We start from the raw sequence: 21,942 nt of genomic DNA on the forward strand, positions 1-21,942 counted from the left end.
ATAGGTGTGTGTGGAAGGCTTTTTAGAGTTTCGACAAGATTGCCTTGGCGTGATGATAACTAAGTTCACAATGAGTGACTCACTATGAAAGCTCCATTTGGATGCATGCTGGGGACTGCAGAGAAGGTGAAGACCCTTAAGAGTAGCTACTAAGAGGTAGGTGGTGTGTGCCTTGGTATGGGTATCACAAGTTTCATCAATGGGTGGAGTTTTTAAGTTTGGCATGATTATTGAGAGTGAGTGTGTGTGTGTGTGTGTGTGTGTGAGAGAGAGAGAGAGAGAGAGAGAGAGAGAGAGAGAGAGAATTGTTTTGGGGGGGGAGGGGGGGGGGGGGGGGGGGGGGGGGGTTGATTGTAACTAAGGGCACCTATAGACTGCACACACAAGCAGGCATCTTGAGCCTTTTATTTTCTACGTTCAATTCACACTCTACGTGAACAACCTTATAAAAAAAAAAAAGCCAAATACGCGTTTGAATAAATAGAAGAGCCAAAAAAATTACATCATTTTATTCAAGTAGTCGAGTATGGATGCACGAACCTACCAAACTAGATGAATATGTTTGAAGCTGATGGGTTCGAAGGCCCAAGTGACGGATCTCTCTCTCTCTGCCTCTCCAATATCCAGAGTACAGACGTAGAAAGGGCATGAGTTTATTGCAAAGCAAGGAGATCATGCGTATGTTCCCAATACGCCACTGTACAAGTAGTAGGAACTTGGGCTCCACTTTATGAATTTGGGCTCCCTCCTTGCCATATGGCGACCCATACTTCCCTTAGCACTATCTCACACGGGGATGGGCTCGATGGGATCAATGGCCCACACCTTTTTTAGGGAGCGCGGACATCATGGACCGTTGATCCCACGGCGTGCCCCAAATCTACCCATTTGCCCGAATTTACTAAAGCCGCCAAAATTACAAAAAATACCGATTATTTTGTAAATTTTCTTCTTTGAATCTACCCGAAGGAAATTTTGTATGTTTTTCAAAATGATTTTTCTTGAACTTTGATGTCTCACACACACACACACATACAATTTATTACAACTAAAAGTATTGCCTTTTTGAAGCAACCGTAAAAACTTTACCTTGTTTTAAAGAAAAAGTGCGTTAAGGGGCCATGCCCAGTGCCCACCCTCTGGATCATTTTTGATCTTTCACGAGGCAATCACATCGACCATACGATCACCAAGCCCGACAGCTCACATCTAGCTTGGACTGGTGCATAGTAGAGCTCACATCTAGCTTGGACCGGTGCGGAGTAGAACTTGGCCTATGGACAAGTTCTCGCTTCTAAATTCTACCAACCAAAAAATGCATATTAATTGTGTAGAGATAACTATATTGTCATTGAGCCTCATAAATGTGTCTACGATTTTGCAAGAGGAAATACAAAAGCATAAATACGCATCCTCCTAGCAATACCCTTACTGCGTGGGGAGTAGTTTTGTAACTTTTTACTCTATCTAATTCTAATATAGTTCCAAAAAGAATTTCTAGGTATTTCAAGCTCCAATAGCTAAGAGGGTTTGTAGTACTTAGTATTGCACATTATTTTCCCATTAGAGATATGTCACATTCTCCCTTTTGATTCAAAATTTGACTAGTGCACTCACATCTTTCTTTCCACAGAAGAATGTCATAGTCCTCAAATGATCAGTACAAGCATGAGCCTTGAGGTGGTGTGGTTGAGGAGAAGTCTTCATCATAGGCCTCATTTTTTCTTGCACTACCCTACTCTCTCTCTCTTATCCGCACTCCTTGTCATATGTGGTTTGCCTTTCAAGGTGTCCTCATGCCCATGAAAAGAATAAAAAGATGTACTACTTTTTATAGTGCAATTTGCAATAGATTAGTATGATACCGCATGTGCCCTATTTGGATCTATGAATTTGAATCTAGTAAATACTCGGACGGCATGAGTTTATTAAAGAGCAAGGAGCTCATGCGTATGTTTCTACTACGCCACCCACAGCCTTAGCACCCATACCCATAGACGATGAGGGCGATGCAAGGCATCGCGGGCGAGGAGAGCTACGCAAAGAACTCAGAGGGTCAGAACTACAATTTTCACTCCGTGGCCAAGCCTCGCCTGGAGGAAGCAATGAAGCATCTAGTTCTCAAGACGCTAAATGCCCGCACAGTAGCTGCAAATGAGAGTAACGACCGGCCGGAAGCTGAAATGAATCAGAGCGTCGGCCGGTCGCTGGCTGCTGCCTACGACGAGATCGTCCCTCGCCGCCACCACATTGCCATCGCTGACCTCGGCTGCTCCTACGGTCGCAACACTTTGGACTGCGCAGACTTCGTGCTTCAAACAGTGGGACAAACCTGCACTGCCTCACTGCATTCGAGCCCACTTGAGATCCAGTACTTCTTCTCAGACTTGCCTTCTAATGATTTCAACTCTCTCTTTCAATCCTTGCAGCACAACCTTCAGTCTACCATCGGCGCCGTCGACGATGAGCTAGCAAATCGTCCGCCTCCCCTAGTCTTCGTCGCGGGCGTGCCAGGATCGTTCTACGGCCGCCTGTTTCCATTCGCTTCACTGGATCTTGCTATTTGCTCCTACGCTTTGCATTGGCTCTCGCAGGTTCTCTCCCTCTCACTCTCTCTCTCTCTCTCTCTCTCTAAAACACACTGTCACTTTTGAATGTACTGAAGCAATTTTAGTTTGTAAATGGGTTCTTCATTACAGGTTTGACGCAGTCAATTTTTGGTATGATATTTTATCATTATAACTGAAGTCCATACTTGGGGGAGTGAAAGACAATAAATTTTTCAATTTTTTTTTAATGGCTTGTCCTAGTTTTAAATTGTCTCATGTCTTTTCTTTTGTCATTAGAAAAAAGGCATATTGAAAAAAAAAAATTTACTGCTTGCATAGTACAAGTACGTATAGAAAAGACACTTTAAAAAAAATTAGATGAAAAATAAAAGGGAAGAAAAACACCAATGTGAAGTAGATCACCTCTTTATTTATTTTGAACACAATTTTTTTTTTTAACTTTTCACCTTCATGGGTCTCAATTCCTAAACGCACCCTTCGCTTACACACTCAAGGTGTTTTGAAGGCTTTTTATTTATCCGAGACTAGACTGGGGAGACCTAATTGAAAATTTTGAAAATATGTCTTCCCGTTAAGAATAAGGATACTACTTACCAATGAAGTGTAAGCTAAGAGATTCTTCATGTGATCTCCAAATTGTTTTTTTTACATAGTTTTAATTTAGTAATTGAATTACTCATAGAAAGTGAAAGTAGGGTCAATGGATCACACCTTGTAATTGTTCGTGCTCAACACTAGTATGGTGACTTAACAAGACATCAAAATGTCCTTTCGGGTTTTGGAAACAAATTCAATACTACTAATCATATGAATGAACTGCCTACATATACTCAAAGCTAGCTAAGAGCACACTTTATGTGGCAAAAACAAGAAACACTCACAACTCTTGAGTATGTCCCTTTAAAATTCGTAAGCACATCAAATTACAGGGTATCTCGAGAGATATCTTCCAAAAGGGGGAGTAAAACGAAAGTGCGTTGACGTGTGTTAGTAGGTGTGTGTGGTGGAGTGGAGCCGACGCAGGGGTGACATCCGTCTCTCTCTCTCTCTCTCTCTCTCTCTCTCTCTCTCTCTCTCTCTCTGCAGGGGTGGCGATTGGTGAGGGCGAAGGGGGTGACAGAGGAGATTTCTGTGTCGTCCGTGATCTGCAGGGGAGGGCGTGAGTGAGGGCCGAAGGGGTTGGCAGAGAAGCGCAGCGAGCAGGGAGGTGTTTGAGCGCTGTCTGGTTTGTCGGAGTTGAACCAGAGTCCTTAGCATCTCTAGATACACCTCTTGCGAGCAGGAGTTACTCGGGCAGTTTGGATTTCAGCATCAGTTAAGGTTGGAGTGCCGCAGACGTGCAATGGGACAGAGGTAGGGACAGAGGCAGGCTACGTTCGTGCCTGCAAGGGTGGAGCTCGGACAGATGCTGGCTGCAAAGCAACCGCACGTGCAAGCATCCAACTGGGCCCTTTTCCTTTTCGATTTGGAAGATTCGGACATAATCTCTATGGTTAATTAATTAATGTGTTGTCAATTCGACCCAGTATGTGCTCAAATTGACCAAAAACGATATATTTGCCAGGCGAACCCCATTTTACACAATATACAAAATTCTCGAACGACCAAGCATAATTTCTCTATAAACATTAATGGGTTCTTTACCAATGTATGTGGTTGTTGTAGGCCCACAAAATTTGTTTGGACATAGAATTAAATATAAAAGATTTGCATTTTCTTTATTTTGCTAATCTATCATCGATGTTTCTATGCTACACCTACCATTACCACTATAAATTCTTCCATGTTACACACTTTGGTTCTTTACTTTTATGTTCAAACATAGAAAGCATCAAAACTTAGCTTCATAAGACAATTTGGAACACACCTAAGTACAAAAATTGCACGAACGAAAAAACTCGCATCCACAATGTGGCCTTTCGGATGTCTTACATACCTATTAAGTTGGTGCCAAATTCAGATTGTATACTTTCCTTTAATGGAGCTAAGCTTCAAAAGAAGCATGTTGATTGAGTGGAATTTAGAAATTTGAACACAACATGATCATAACTCAAAATAAGTACTATTTTTGTGAAAAGCAAAATCACTTCTATCTATGTGTTGTTTTCTATTTAAGGTCTTAGAAGCCCCAAAACTCAAGGAAGAAGACCTACATAGTAGTCAATGACCACACTCAAAATTGCCTTATGATTTTAAAGCTTTTCCCCAAAATATTAATCAAAGTGTGATTTCTACTAAAAAATTAGCACAAAGAATTTTTCATAAATGGGCCATAACTTCCAATATATAGTCTCTCGAGTTATTGGAAGCATGAAAACATCTTATGAATCACCCATGTTGTTTGTGTAGCACTTTAAAGGTCATTAAGTTGTATTTTAGGGTGGTCTAATGCCAATTTTAGCATATGTTTTTTTTTGGCTCATGTTAGGCTTAAACATGCTGTTCAAACCAAAATCTAAAGATGAAATCACTAGCCCAAAAAACTTCAAGTTTTCTCCAAGTCATAAACTAGCTTTGTGGATATAAACCACTTTAGAAGCTACTTGGCATCTCAATCAACAATTCTTGAAAGTTATTGAGTGAAGAGGACACAAAAGTGTCCAAGGATATAAAAGTGTCTTGTTACCAATCTATTGTTAACTCCATACATTTTATAGCTTTGAATTGTGTTTATTTGCTTTCTTTTAAATCCATTTTCAGATTCCTCCAAGCATTATTGAGAAGACCTCTCTTGCATGGAACGGTGCTTGTACATGGATTAGCAAAGACAAATCGTTAGAGAATGTCCGTGATGCTTATGCTAAACAATCCAAAATTGATGTGAAGCATTTTTTGAAGAGTAGAGCACATGAGCTTACCAAGGGAGGAATTTTATTCTTGTGCTCGGTTGTAAGAAGTACTATGGATCTAGAGGATAATTTCAACGAGGGCACGAGTGACCTTGTGCAAGTAGACTCCATCTTTGAAGCTCTTGATTTAGCATGGAACAAATTGGTGCATGAGGTAAGTAGGATCTTTTCGTTAAGCTCAAAGAGGATGAATCTACTTTTCTAGAGATTAATAAATGGTAATAGTGTATTAATCTATGGATGAAGCTTACTCTCCTTATGTGTGTGTATAAAACATATGTATCTATGTATGCATGTCCATTTTTGATGATGGTGTGTGTGTGTGTGTGTGTGTGTGAGAGAGAGAGAGAGAGAGAGAGAGAGAGTGCTTGGTCTCAGGGCCTAATAACATTGGAGGAGATGGAAATGTTCAACATTCCCATCTACTTCTTCAACCAACAAGAGCTAGGAGAAGCATTAAAAGATGTACCAGATCTAAAAGTGTTACAGATGGAAACTATTAAAAACATGGCCGTCTTCCCCAACCAAGGGGATCAAATGCAGATAGCGAAACAATGGGTACACATGTATGCAAGCATCTTAAAGCCAACTGTGGAGGCCCATATGGGCAAAACCAAAACAGATGCTCTTTTTGAGAAGCTTAAAAGCATTGTAGTCCAGCAAAGCCATTATCTTGGTTCGGGTATTTTTCATAATCTGCTCATTGCATCTCTTATACGCTCATAAGAAAGCATGTTAAATCGTTATGGGCAATACAATAGCAACATGTGTGAAGGCATTGTGGCGTTGAGGAACTCTCAAAAGAATCAACATCTCCATGCTAAGGTTGTGGGTTCATATATGTTCATTTCTTTCTTCCTGTTTCTGACATGGTTCACTTCCTTTTAAGAAGAGCTCTACGATGTCCATAGAAAATCGCAACACCTAATTTCTGTATGATTTCTAAGATTAAATAGCTTCTCCCTACAAGTACATTCCTATGTTGTAAGTGTTTTATAATGAGCATTATTTCCATTTGCAAAGTGTTTCTCTTTCCTTAGGTTGTTTTGTTTGAAAAAAGAATATGGTTTAAAATTACCAAATATCCAAATATATATGCACCGCAATAAATAAATAAAAAATCAAACATTGTGTGTAGAGATCCTCTCTCTCTCTCTCTCTCTCTCTCTCTCGTTGTCGATTGGTGCCGAGGAGGCAGGGCAGAGGGGGGGCATACTCTCCCTCCTTTTCCTCTGCGGCGGCTCGGTTAGTTGGCCATATCTCTCCCTATCTGTCATAATAATCAATATCTAATTATCCTAAATGATTTTCTCATGTTAAACGATCATTTAATATGGGGAAGTGCCGGGGGAGAAAAAGCTAGAATATTGGTTAAGCTAGTAGACCGGCCACAGTAGGGATCCAAAGGAGGGAAAATAGGGATCCAAAGGGGGGGGCCATTTGCAAAAGAGCCATGTGCAACAATGGGCTAAAAAGACCATAAGGTTCAGCCCATTAAGACTTCCAAAATGCTAAGGTTCCAAAATTCAAAGGTTGTGTCCAAAGGTCAACCCTAGGGGAATTGGATGCTTTGTGTGTGTTCAAAATAGTCTTTGCACATCCCTACTTGGGAGGGGGCGAGCCTTTCTTCTAGGGGATGAGAGAGAAAGCCACACACACACACACACACACAGGCTCCCTTTACACAAAGGGAATGAGGGACACATGTCAGCTCCCTAGGCCAGATGCCCACAAGGTGTACCCAATTCCTATTGGATGGCCTTGGAGGTGTACCAATGAGAATTAGGCTAGATTAAAGGGAGCTACAGGATTGGGCTCACATGGGTCAGGTGATAGGTAAGAGCACAATTTACGTGTTGGCACCTAAATTTGATCATTTCCAACGCAACATTTTCTTACATTTCTTGGGGCGAGTGGGACTTCTCTTACCAGGCTCCTATTTTTTAGCATTAGCGATGGTCTCTAAAGAAGCTTTAGGGACCCACTTGTATGTTTATTTTGTTATATTAAGATGGGTCTTGTGTGTCTCAAGCTTTATTTCAACTACATCAGTTGAAGCTCTAGAGAGTTGGGCTATACGGACATATGGTTCAAAATTCTGGACATGGAATTTTTTTGGTTTTATTTCCTCAGGAGGTAATATCTCAGGGACTATGGCTTAAGTGACAGGGCTAAGAGGTTGTTTGTGTGTTGTGACACTCCCTGTTCCCCAATCTATAGTGCATTTGGTAGCTATCATCCACGTGCGTCTTAGGTTTATATTACCCTCCATAGTTCCAGCAGGCATGACCAAAAAGTCTTGAGCTACAACCCCATTGTCAAAATTGACAGAAGTGTGACAGATTCCAAAAACCGTGGTTCTTTTCTTGTTGACACCCTTGACTAGGATAATACTCTCAGATAGAGATGGATTCCCTAATTGACACCCACTACAAGACGTGCTTACTAGTAGCGACGCTCGTAGTGCGACACTCAAACATGAAAAAGCACGACGTCGCTATGTTACAAGTAACATAGCAATGCCTATAGCGACGCTTATAGCGACGCCACCAAGGCTAAAAAAAACAACTGAGAGCGTCCAAAAACTGAGATCTCAGATTTGAGTTTTTGATGCGCGCTCAAGCAAGCAAGGTAATGCTCTCCCTCTCTCTCTCTTTCTTCTCCACACACACACACACACAAGGAGAGGAAGGAGAGCCAGGTATGCTACTTCCCTCTCCTCACTCTCATGTTCCCTTCCCCTCTTTCTCTCTCCCTCTCTCTCTCTCACACACACACACACACACACACGAGGAGAGGAAGGAGAGCCAGATATGCTCCTTCCCTCTCCTCATTCTCATGGTCCCTTCCCCTCTTTCTCTCTCCCTCTCTCTCTCTATCTCTCTCTCTCACACACACACACACATTGTGTTTTTGAGAGAGAGAGAGAGAGAGAGAGAGATAGAACGAGAGAGAGACAGAGAGAGAGAGAGAGAGAGAGAGAGCACAAGCATAAACAAAAAACGCACACACATGCATAAACAAAGAAAGCACGCACACATTGAGAGAGGAAAAGAGAGAGAGAGAGAGAGAGCATGCATAAACCAGAAACGCACACACACATGCATAAACAAAGAATGCACACACAGATTGAGAGAGAGAGAGAGAGAGAGAGAGAGAGAGAGAGAGAGAGAGAGAGAAAAGAGGAAGAAGAAGAGAGCTTAACATCGTAGGAAACTATCCCAAGAGACCTTAAAGATCTAGTCGACAGGAGTTGAACTCAAGACATGTTATTTATAAGGGAAATGGCATAACCAATCTATCACAGTTCGGTGATAGAAAAGTTATACCATTTTTCTCTTTTTTTATTGGTGTGCACATACACCCACACACACACCCGAGAAGAAGAGATTTTAATTTAACGTCGTAGGAAACTAATTAAAGAGACCTAAAAATCTAGCCGACGAGGAGTTGAACTCAAGACCTGGTATTCAAGAGGAAAATGGCATAACCAATCTACCACACTTGAGTGAGAGAAAGGTTATACCATTTTTCTCTTTTTATTGGTACACACACACCCACACACACACACACACACACACACACACAAGAAGAAGAGAGTTTTAACGTTGTAGGAAACTATCCCAAAAGACGTTAAAGATTAGGTTAGATGTAGACTTACGTTAAATTAGATTTAGGTTTATTTAAGTTAAATTAAATTAGATTTAGGTTGTTTTAGTTAGATTTACGTTTGATTAGATTTAGATTTATGTTATATTAGATTAGATTTAGGTTTATTATGTTATATTAAATTAGATTTAGGTTATTTATCTATTATTGAAGAGGGAAAATGGCATAACCAATCTACCACACTTGGGTGATAGAAAGGTTATACCATTTTTCTCTTTTTATTGGCACACGCACACCCACACACACACACACACATACACAAGAAGAAGAGAGTTTTAACGTCATAGAAAACTATCCCAAAAGACGTTAAAGATTAGGTTAAATGTAGACTTACGTTAAATTAGATTCAGGTTTATTTAAGTTAAATTAAATTAGATTTAGGTTTATTTTTAGTTAGATTTACGTTTATTTACGTTAGATTTAGATTTCGGTTATATTAGATAAGATTTATGTTTATTTACGTTATATTAGATTAGATTTAGGTTATTTACCTGTTATTGAAGAGGGAATTGGTATAACCAATCTACCACACTTGGGTTATATTAGATTAGATTTAGGTTATTTCCCTGTTATTGAAGAGGGAATTGGTATAACCAATCTACCACACTTGGGTGATAGAAAGGTTATACCATTTTCTTCTTTTTATCATTTAAGATAAGGTTAGAGGAAATGGTGAGAAAATGGTAAGAAAATTTCCTGCGCTCATAGCCTCGACAGTCCATGCGGACCAGCAACTCCATCTGCATGTTTGACTGCTACTACCATACAATAAGCCATCATGTTCAGCTAATGGAAGAGCAAATTGAGCCTACACAGAAATTAGTGATGCAAGATGAAGATTCCAAGGGTCACACACACACACACACACACACACCACATCCTGTCAAATCTAAATTAAGAATTAAGTGCCTTGAGCAGACATCAGCTACATTGCAAGAATGGCGTACCTGCATGCTATAAACAAAGATCTACAGTGAAAAGATGTTAAGATGCTGTGAAATGCTACAGCTAGAGAAGAGGCAAAGGGGTTTTGTCCACTACATGCAGTATCATGTAGACGTGGGTTTGTAGATTTCTTGTACCCACAAATATAGGCATTGACCAATAAAGACAAGATTATAACCTGATGGTTCTGATCTCCATGCACCTCTAGACCAAGGTGTGCAGGGATTGGACATGACTAGAGAATGTGAGGTAGTTTATAGTGTGAACAAAGAAAGAGAGAGAGAGAGAGAGAGAGAGAGAGAGAGAGAGAGAGAGAGATAAAAGACGAAGAATGACAATAGAAGATTAAATTTATTGTCCAGGTTATAAGATTTTTACCCTCATTATGAGTAGTGACGAGGATGTGGGGCCATCCAACCGAAACACCTATCTCACAACGAGGATCTTATGTCCTTGTAACCATTGCAAGCATGCTGTGCGACGGACAAGACGCGTTTCTTTGCAGCACGTTCGCGAATTTGGCGAGTTCAATCCATCTATTATAGATCGAGTTGTTGCCAATTATAACTCATCAGACTCTCATGTTGGCCAACAGGCAGTAGTCTTGCAACCCAATAGACGTGTTCGCAGGCGCTTTGGTCAAGCAGCATATGTGAGGCTACAAGATGTAGCTTTCGACAGCTCGGGGGATGATCATGCAGACCACATTCCCAACGAGGCAATGTTTGAGCCCGAGATTGATGAAATGATTGAGACGATCATGGATTCAGAAAGGCTTGTCTATGATGATATAAAAAGTGAAGCCGATATGCCATTGTATAATGGAGCACGTGCGGCTAGATTGAAAGCGCTTCTGGTTCTTCTCAACATGCAGACAAAGTTTGGATGGAGTGACACTAATGTCACAGCGCTTTTCATGTGATCTATTACAATTAGTTTACTTTAATAAAACTCTAAATGTATAATGATCTGATAGATTTTTACACAATTGTATATTATTTTTATGTTGTGTAGATTGCTCAAAGAGCACATACTACCAGCTGATAATGTGATGCCAAATTCCTGAGAGGAAGCAAGAAAGATTTTGCAAAACTTGGGGATGGATTACAATTCGATCCATGCTTGTCCTAATGATTGCATTCTTTTCAGAGGGGAATACATGGAGAAGTGTCCGAAATGTGATTCTGAAAGATATCGAGTAGATCTCCACGGAACAAAAATTCCGCAAAAGGTTTTGCGACATTTTCCTCTGCTTCCTCACATCAATCATTTCTTTGAATGTAAGTCCATGGCGGCCCTAGCATCATGGCATAAGGAGAATAAATCTTCGGATGGTGTGCTACGGATTCTTGCAAATTGTGCAGCCTGGAAACATATAGATGGAACATGGTCGGATTTTGCCAGGGAAGCTCGAAATTTGCGCTTAGGCATGGCTGTGGATGGCGTAAATCCATTTGGTCAAAGATCAACATATTACAGTGTATGGCCCGTTGTAATCATCAACTACAACATTCCCCCGTGGTTGACTACTAAGAAGGGGCACCTATGGCTAAGCTTGATTGTGCCGGGGCGATATAAAGTGAAGAATATGGATGTGTATCTTTGTCCACTATTGGAAGAGATACAACAATTGTGGATTGGCATAGAGGTAGTGGATATGATCCAACACACAGGTCGATGGAATGCTTTGATTAGAGGCATTCTAATGTGCATCAGAAGGCACGTGCGGAGGGTAGCATGGCAAAAGGTTGGCTGGTATCAGAGTCCCTAGGGTACATTGGAGAGTGGCCTGATGGATTTGATAAAGCCCGGTACATGCTATGGCGAACTATAGATGATGAGCGCATATCTAGAATTTTCATGTGCAATCTCGATGTTGAGAAGAAGATGACGGAAGATCTAGAGGCTAAAATCAACCAATTTTGCATGCTTCACAATCCAGTCATGCAGGAGTGGATTTCACAATATGAGGATGCAAAGCAAGAGCGACAAAGGGAAAGAATCGAGTGGAGATGGGGAAGACGACCACCGATGCACTATCCAACGGGACTGGAGAGCCTACCAACATTCATGAGCTTAAGATGGTTGCACAACCAATTGAAAAGTGCACAACGGTGTGGTGAAGAAGTGACTGAGGAAGAGTGGGAGTACTCTAGGGGTTGCGCGACCAAGGTAAGTTTGCAATGTACGACTAGTAACTTTCTAGATGTTTGAACGGCCACTCATAATCTTTGTTGGTTGTAGTATAAGTCATACACAGCAGCATGGTGTAAAGGTCGACATTTTAGGGTGCAACGGATCGACAAAAAACGTTTTACTCAAGATTGTAGAATCATGGAAAAATTTGAACAGTCTAGTCGACGACGGTCCTCTGATGCAGATCCTATGGTGGTGGAACTCACTTTCTTCGGCATGCTACAAGAGATTTTGAGGATCGATTATAGAGGATTTTTTGTCGACTTGTTCGACGTGCAATGGTTCAAGATAATCATGAAGGGTCGCAACGCTACTGTGCGTAGAGGAGAGTCTAGTTTTCTTGAGGTGGATTCAACTAAGGAATGGACTGACCTAAGAGACACTTTCGTACTACCGGAGCATTGTGAACAAGTAAGTATGTAAATAGTTAACATCCCATTTTAGACTTTATGTGCTTGGAAGCTCTCATGTAAGTTATGTGGCTCTAGCAGGTGATATTTCACACTACAAAGTCTGCATCAAATTGGTGGTATGTCATAGAGGTAGCCCCTCGTAGTGCATGGACGTCTAAAGGCTACCATGTGCCAATCACAACGGCATCAATAGAGGAGATCAGAGAAGATGCTCAGTCAAAAGCCGTGGAGGTGGTGCTAGAGGAACATCAAGCTGCTACTCTCTATGGGGTGCATGCAGAGAATCTACAAAATGAAACAAAGGACATCTGTTTAAACGGAGAGCTCTATATAGATATAGGAAGTTATGTTGAGCTATGCGAGGATGAGAGAGAGATCTCTTAAAGCCATAAATATTGTATTTGAACAATTTTGCTCCGTTTTGTAAATTCAGAGTTATGAACTTGCCTCTTCCATCACTCAAGTTGAATAGAAGAAGAACGCTTTCTATTGCTGCTAGCCTTTGAACATTCCAAAGCTACAAGCACATTCAACTTCTTGTACAATTTTCCGGCTCTTTAAGTATTTGCGTCATTGTATTTAATGGTCTTTGTGTCCACTCCAAGTACGTATGCTCTAGGTATGTTCTCATAAGCAGAGACGACGAGCACCTCCTCCTCCTCCTCTCTCTCTCTCTCTCTCTCTCTCTCTCTATCTATCTACTTGTCCATGTTTTCTACTCCATTCATTCAATATTAAGTTTAAATGTTCATGTGTTTAATGTAGGTATGGATGATGAGGAGTTTCTTTCTTCTTTGTCACCCCAACAGAGACAGTGGTACGTGGAGAGTCATCGCTCTGGCGCACCATCGCGCATTCCTACTCCATCCGCATCACCCTCTGTTTCGGAGTCAGCGTGCTCCGAAGCTTCAGTGTCGACGAGATGATCTTCACACTCGTCTAGGCACCAGCGCTCTAGTGGTGGCGGTGGCGCTTGTTGTGGTGGTGGCGACACCGATGCTTCGACACCGCCTCGTGTTCAACGAGGCTCTTTACCCTCCCCTTCTTTTTCCGTCCCGACACCAGCCACGGCATCGCCATCGACACCAAGTTTTGCGTGGCTGATGGCCGTTCCCCGTAGCTACACACCACTAGCTACTCCTCCAGGGGTCACTCCAGTGGACACTCCTCGCTTAGGGGCTCAGACTCCAGTGGAGACACCTGGCATCCGTACCCCCATTGACACGCTGCTAGAGACCCCTGCCAAGACACCCAGGTTCACGCGTTAGCAGCGAGAGGGCTTGCCTTACTCCGTCGACTTCAGCGGCGGCATCATCTTGGATGATGAAGGCAAGAAGGTGATTTCGTGCATGCACGGTCTTTTCTCTTAGGTATTTAGACACTACATACTAGACACGTGGAGTGAAGTACCGAATGAATTAAAAGACAGAGTCATCAGCATGCTTCATGACGAGTTTCCCGTTCCAACACGGGATGATCGCTTCAATGGAGATGTGATGAAGGTTCGAATGCACGAATACTGCAAGTATAAGCTTTCCGAAGTGCAAAAAGCAATCTAGAATGGGTGGAGCAGACCAGATTGGATGGCCAAAGAAGATTGGAAGCATGCGAAGAAAGAAGCGCGCGAGAATCCCGACAAGTAGAATCAACAAAAGGAGGCAGCCAAAGCGTGAGTAGAGACAGGGAGCTCACACCACTTGGGGAGCGGCGGGTGGGCATCATTTGAGGCCAATTTTGTAAGTGTTTTCGTATCTATGTTTGATAGTTTAGGGTTTATGGGATTTGAAATTCTAACATAATGGATTCTTTGTATGTTTTGACAGTGGTCGTTTACAGGACGTGACCCACACCGTACGAGCGTGAGTACGCAGGCAGGAAGGGCTTAAACGTCCTTATAGACATCCTGACTTCTCGCGGCGGCATGGTTAGTATTAGGGTTTATTCTTTTCTATTTATTGTATTGTTTAATAAATGTCACTATATGTTTATACTTACCAAAATCTACCTTATTGTTTATTTTTGCAGAATCCGACAGATACGGTGCTTCGACGCGATGAGACTTGTAATTAGACGACGTCAGTTTAGCCATAGCTAGATAGCATTAGTTTCTTTTTGTCATAGATTATGTATCATGATACGACTTTTATACGTCTTTTTGAAAACCATGTATATGTTTTAAATAATGACAATGGTTTGTAACTATTACATTTGCAATGATTAACAATCAAGTGATTTTTCTGTTGTGTACAATTGTCATTGATTTACTTTCATCAATTCACGCTTGTCATTTTTGTATCTTTATTTTGCAAACAATATGTACTATGGATGATTGAGTTAATGATTATATTGTCTTGTGGGTGACTATTTTGGGTCTATATTTACCTTTGCACTCTTTTTTAAAGGTAAATAGACAAATGAAACATTCAATATGGTTGATGGGTGGCGCCACCAAAAAATATTCATCTCGGGCGTCGCTATATTAGGCTCTGCAGCATCGCTATAGCTGTCGCTATAAACGTCGCTATATAGCAAGGCATATAGCGACTGCCATAGGGACGCTTATAGCGACGTCCCCGTATCGACGCTAATAGCAACGCTCTTAGTGATGTGGGGGGTTATAAAAACCCAGTGTATTTCCGTCGCTAAAAGCGTCACAAGAGCACACAACCTCTTGTAGTGACCACACACCCTATGATAGCAGATTATAATTAGAACCCATGTCTAATAAAACATTATATAGCACTTTTCCATAGGTGCTATATAGCTCAATAGGGTATCGTAGAGGTGTGTTAGAGTCCAACCAATCATCCTCTGTTTCAACGTGGAATGCATGTGTAACTCCAAGGTTGGCCTCTCGTTGGCGTCTTCTGCGTTATTGTTGCTCTTTACCCTCAACTCAAGCTTGTATCTTCTTAAATTCTGTTTGTGCCTTGGCTGCCTCTTGGCTTAAAGGATCATGGTATCTTTTAAATTTTTCCCATTGAGGAATCCAATGGTTTGACCTCCATCAAGAGTCTTTACACGAATGGTACCTTGTGGGGTGATTTCACATACTCTATATGGTCCTTGTCTTGCATATTTTAACTTTTTCTTTTTGTTACGCACTCCATACATAAAGACTTTATCCCCAACATTGATATCTTTGTTCTTTAGATGACGATCAAACCATTTCTTCCTTTTATCTTTCACCACAAGTGCATTTTTCACAACCAATTGTCTTTCTTATATAATCTCTCAAGGATATATAAGCGCTCAACTAAAGGGTTACCATCCCAACCTTATTGTGAAGCTACGTGCAGACTAGGAATTACACTCCCATGGCATAACTGCTTCTTGGCCATATACCATTTTGAATGGTGTACAAATATAGCCACTTTGTAAGAAGTACAATAAGCCCATAGAGTAGAAGTCACCTTCAAATCCCAATCTGTGCGATGAGCTTCCACCATTTTGATCAGGATAGAAATTAAGGTCTTGTTGGTTCTCTCAGCTTGGCCATCTTCTTGTAGATAATAAGGTGTGGACTTATGGTGAGCCTTCATGAAATTGATAGCGAGTTCCTTTATCACTGCATTTATAAATGAGTACCATTGTCACTCACAATCTCAAAGGGACAACCAAATCTTGTAATAATGTTCTCAAAGAGAAACTTGGTAGTTGTCCGTGCATCAGCCTTATGTGTCGCCCTTGCTTCTACCCACTTTGTCACATAGTCAGTGGCAACGATAATATATCAAGATTGAGTGCGATTGAGCTGCCGGACTAATTGGGCCTACAAAGTCTAAACCCCATTTTTCTCTCTCACACAAAGTCTACAAAATCTCTCTCTCTCTCTCTCTCTCTCTCTCTCTCTCTCTCTCTCTCTCTCTCAGACACACACACACACACATACATACACGTGCACACATACACATTTCTTTGGCTCTACGGGATCTCGGAGTAGCCCCTCCTCCCTCATCCCCTCTCTCTCTCCCCCCCCCCCCGCCCCCCCTGCTCGATCATTTTGAGTGACACATGTTGAGTTCGACTTGTGAGGTAGAGATCTTAGATCCCTCTGGTTTTTTGTACAATATTAGAAATTCTTGTCATGGATGAGTATGTGTATACATCTCTCTCTCTCTCTCTCTCTCTCTCTCTCTCTCTCTCTCTCTCTCTCTCTCTGGCGCGCGCACACACACACACACACACACACACTCACATGCACATGCATATACATACACACATCCATGAGGAGAATTTATATGCACACACACATATGTGTTGTGTGTATACACACACACTCACACATATATAAACATGTACATATATAAATAAACTCACACACACACATTAGAAATTCTCCTTGTGTGTTGTTGAGCCAACAGAGGATCACACCCACATTTTTGCTCACACTCATCATTTTGTAACCATTGATTGTAATAAATGTCTTTCCGACATTATTTTTTATTTGAGCCATTCATTAAGTAACGGGACTCAATTGAGTTTCCAGCTTGTAATCCCGAAGTAATTTCACTTGCTGATGTAATTAGTTAGAGATGTTCTCACCTCCAAGGCTGAGGTATATAAGCCAAAGTTTTTGTAACCTAGGGGATTCAGATTATTAATCAAAGTGAGTTTTTGAGCGCCGTGACTGTGTCTGAGAGAGAGTGAGAGAGAGAGAGTGTCACGGGAACCGAATAATAGAGATCGATAGCAAAAGATAGAGAAAGAGATCTTTGTATTGATGAATCTTTGTAGAGATTTGATACAACAGAGGAGCAAAATATATGGGCGCACTCCGTTGTACGGAGCTCGAACCTCCCGACCACCCCCGAGCTTCAGTTCGCTTGCATGCAGCGTCTCACTCGCACTCGCACTCTCACTCTCACTCTCACTCGCACTCGCACTCGCACTCGCAGAAGAAGAGATCGGTGAATGATCCCCAACGCACCACCTGTCGTGCTTTTATCCTTCTTTTCCTCGAAAAGCCTGCACGATTTTCGTACCAAGTATACCTGCGAGAATAATATAAGAACGTGATCGCTAAGCGATCCGTAAAGGTTAGATTTCTATCATGACACTTTACACAGATCCTGTTTCAGACATTGATTTCTGCATCGCCTACAAAATAGCCAAAAGAACATACTCGTGCAACCAATTCAACATGATAATCAAAGTAAAAAAACATAATTATATACCTTCATAATCTCAATTGCCATACTCTACCATGAAGAAACAATCCACTTCTTGGTTGATAGCAGGGAGAACTGTATGATGTTGTAGGTCTGTGTGTCCCTGTGTACATTACACTGCTGCTGCCTTCTGTTTGTTTTCATCATAACTTTTACAAACGAACTCAGAACAGAGCGATCCAGGTACTCAAAACGACGGGAATAGGTCTGGTCTACAAGGCAACGCGGACAGAATTGCAAAAAACATCTCTATTTGGCTAAAAACGCAACTTTTAGGTCGCGACTCATAAAACCTCTATTTTTGGGTTTCCACTACTTTTACAACTTATTTTAAGCCTACCCATGCATTTTAAGCTAAAACACATAAATATAAAACATTGATATTAATAAAAATCTCAATTTTACTCTTCATAAACAGACTATCTGTTATTCATTAATCTTTATCAAATCCATCTTTAGTGTATTATTTTTTTTTTTTTTTAAAGAATATATGTTCTCTCTTAATATCTCAACTCATTCGTATAAGCTCTATTTAATAGACTATTCAACAATCTTTCAAATCGTACTAACGAAAGATATGCCCTGCTACATTCTTTTCGACTTTAAGAACTTTAAAGACTAGTCCTATTACATTCTCCCCTTATCAAAATTAACTCTGTCCTCATAGTTGGTCTAAAGAGAGAAAAATTCTCTTTGCAAAACACTAAGATCAACCCATGATGCATCCTCTACTGGATAGTTCTGCCACTTAACCAAAACTTCCACAATGTCTCTATTTCTCATATGTTTAAAACGCCTATCTAGTACTAAGTCTGATTCTACAGTCAATGGTCCGTCATCTTTCAACTTAGAGTTGTCCTCTAAAACATAATGCACATTAGGAACATACTTTTTCAATAAACTCACGTAGAATACATGATGCACTTTAACATGAGAAGGCAATTCCAATTTGTAAGCTAATGAACCAATGCGCTTCAAAATTTTAAATGGACCAACAAATCGTGGAGAGAATCTTCTATCATTTCCAAGAATCAAATGAGACTTCTCAGGAATAACCTTTAAAAAACCATATCACCAGTTTCATACTCCACAACACGATGTTTCTTGTCATAATACGGTTTATGTCTCTTTTGAGATTCTCTAATATTCCCCCTGATTTTGGCCGACTCGCTATCCATTTTCTCAAGCATCTCACGTGAGAGTTCTACCTTATTCCTCGAATTAAGAAAATGAATAGGTGTAGGATAGTTATAGCCATACATTGCCTCAAACGGAGTCATCCTAATAGATGAATGATATGAACTGTTGTATGCAAATTCAACCACCAAAGGCAGATATTCATTCCAATTAGATTGGTTTCCATTGATATACATTTGTAACATATCTTCTAGAATACGATTCACTCTCTCCGTTTCCGCATCGGTTTGAGGATGGAAAGCATTAGACATGCGTAACTGGGTACCTATAGAGTCAAAAGTCGCTCTCCAGAAATGAGAAGTGAACTTAGAATCTCTGTCAGACACTATGCTCTTGGGCATGCCATGCAAACGAAATATCTCTTTCATAAACAAGTATGCAATGGTCAATGCAGTATAAGTTATTTTTACAGGAAAGAAGTGAGCTTGTGTTGTGAGTCTATCTACCACCAGAAAGATCGAATCATACCCTCCACGAGTAGTAAGAAGTCTAATGATAAAGTCCATGGATATACACTCCCACTTCTGTAAAGGAATGTCTAAGGGTTGAAGGTCACCAAGTATCCTCTTATGTTCAATCTTAACTTGTTGACATTGAAAGCATTCACGCACATAATTCTTAACATCCAATTTCATACGCGGCCAAAAGAATAAGGTTTTAATATTTTCATATGTCTTATTTAATCCAGGATGACCAGAAAAAGGTGAATTATGACACTCATGCAGAATTTGACTCTTGAAAGCAGAATTTGTAGGAATACACAAGCGGTCATAATAATACAGATTTTCCTTATACAAGTGATATCTGTTCTCATACCTCTCACCAATATTCTCACGCAAGAATTTCAAAATAGGCATATAAAAAGAATCATTTTCAACTTCAGCATGCATATCATCAATCAAATTGGATCGCACAACAATCAACAAATTACCCATGGACGTACGACTCAATGCATCTGCAACTTTATTTTCTTTTTTCACACAAATACTTCAAATCAAAGTCATACTCAGCCAGCAATTCAATCCATCTTCTTTGTCTGTTATTTAACAATGGCTGAGTGAAAATATACTTCAAGTTTTGATGATCAGTACGTAATTCAAATTTTACACCAAGCAAGAGATGACGCCAATGCTTCAATGCATGAACAACAACAAGTAATTCTAGATCATGTGTTGCATGGTTCAATTTATGTCGTCTTAATTTCCTAAACTCATATGCAACCACTCTTCCTTCTTGTGTCAAAACACAACCTAATTGTTAACCACTAGAGTCACAGGACACAACAAATGGTTTGCCCATCTCACGAACTTTTAAACATAATTTTCCGCTATTTTAGCCTTCAAGGTCTCAAAAGCAGTCTCACAGCTAGAAGTCCACACAAAACCCTTGTCTTTCTTGGTCAATTCGGTCAAAAGACTTGCTATCTTAGAGAAATCTTTAATGTGTGCTCTCTCATATTGTGCTAGACCCATAAAGCTTCTTACATCTCTTACTAACATAGTCTTAACTTTATCAAGATCAATGTGAATCCCCTCTTTAGAAATCACTCTTCCCAAATACACAATCTGATCCTTTGCAAAAGAATACTTACTAGCTTTGGCATACAATTTATGTTCACGCAAAACCTCAAATGTTTTCTTTAAGTGCAATGCATGATCTTCTTCATTCGTAGAATACACAAAAATATTATCCAAGAATACCAGAATGAAGTCATCAAGATACGGGTGAAAAATATTATTCATTAAGCACATGAAATTTGTTGGTGCATTAGTCAAACCAAAAGAAAGAACTCTAAATTCATAATGTCCATAACGTGTACGAAAAGAAATCTTTGGAATGTCCTCGACCTTAATGCGGATTTAATGGTAGCCAGAACGAAGATCAACCTTTGAAAATATTGTGGCACCACTCAAATGACTAAGCAGTTCATCTATGTGAGGAAGAGGATATTTGTTCTTAATGGTCTTTTTTTGTTTAATCCCCTTTAGTCGATGCATAACCTATATGTACCATCCTTTTTCTTTTGGAATAACACAGGACTACCCCAAGGAGATACACTAGGTTTAATGAAACCCTTTTTCAAAAGATCATCAAGTTGTATCTTGAGCTCTTTAAGCTCATCAATATTGAACCTATATGGAAATCTGGAATAAGGTGTCGCTCCTGGATATAGATCTATGGCATGGTCTACCGCTCTAGGCGGAGGTATACCAAGAAGATCGTCCGGAACACATCCTTAACTTCATGTAAGAGATCCTCTATAAATTCTGGATTTTTCTCTTTATGTTTATCCCCAGATTCTCTTTAATCTCATTAGCAAACACAAGCAACGTCTCACACAAGCAAACACAAGCAACGTCACACTCTTATCTAAGTCACCTTATCAATTCCATCGCCAAAACTAGATTTAGAATCTCTTTCTTTCCACAAAGAGTGTGACTTATCATCATCAAATGATTAAAGATATATTTTTCTTTCTTAACAATCAATCAAAACATGATTTTCAATGATCTAATTGATACCAATGATAACATCATGCATATCAATGTTTATGTTATAGAAATCATCTTTATGATTTCGACTCTTCAAAGAAAAAAAAACAATTTTTCTACTAACTCTTTCGTGAAACTATTATTACCACTAGTTAAATCCACAAGACTTTTAACTTCTCGATTTAATTTCAAGTTTAATTTCTCAATCAATTTAGACGATAAGAAGCAATGAATACCATCCAAATCAATTAAGAAATTCAAATTTTAATCTCAACTTCTATGCATAAATTCGATCTCACAGAAGCTTTCAAAGGACGTATCAAAAACATAAAACATCACAAAGAAGGGGTAGATGACTTACCTTTATCGTACGCATCGCCAAAAGTCTCCAATTGAGCCATCTTGGTACGTATTGTCTTATCGGTCACCTTGCTCGAGCA

The 21,942-nt window shown here is 40.2% G+C and overlaps 1 protein-coding gene across 1 annotated transcript; it reads left to right on the plus strand.

The window, feature by feature from the left end:
- Window positions 1–1,846: 1,846 nt before the first annotated feature.
- On the plus strand, window positions 1,847–6,441 carry LOC147442220 (gibberellic acid methyltransferase 1-like). Its single transcript, XM_086529620.1, has 3 exons — window positions 1,847–2,594; window positions 5,271–5,573; window positions 5,798–6,441. Exons 1-3 carry the CDS (start codon window positions 2,001–2,003, stop codon window positions 6,143–6,145), a joined length of 1,245 nt encoding a protein of 414 aa, XP_086385746.1. The 5' UTR covers window positions 1,847–2,000; the 3' UTR covers window positions 6,146–6,441.
- Window positions 6,442–21,942: the final 15,501 nt, after the last annotated feature.

This window comes from Adiantum capillus-veneris, chromosome 14 (assembly GCF_014529385.1).
Source record: "Adiantum capillus-veneris isolate H3 chromosome 14, ASM1452938v2, whole genome shotgun sequence".
NCBI classification, from domain to species: domain Eukaryota; kingdom Viridiplantae; phylum Streptophyta; class Polypodiopsida; order Polypodiales; family Pteridaceae; genus Adiantum; species Adiantum capillus-veneris.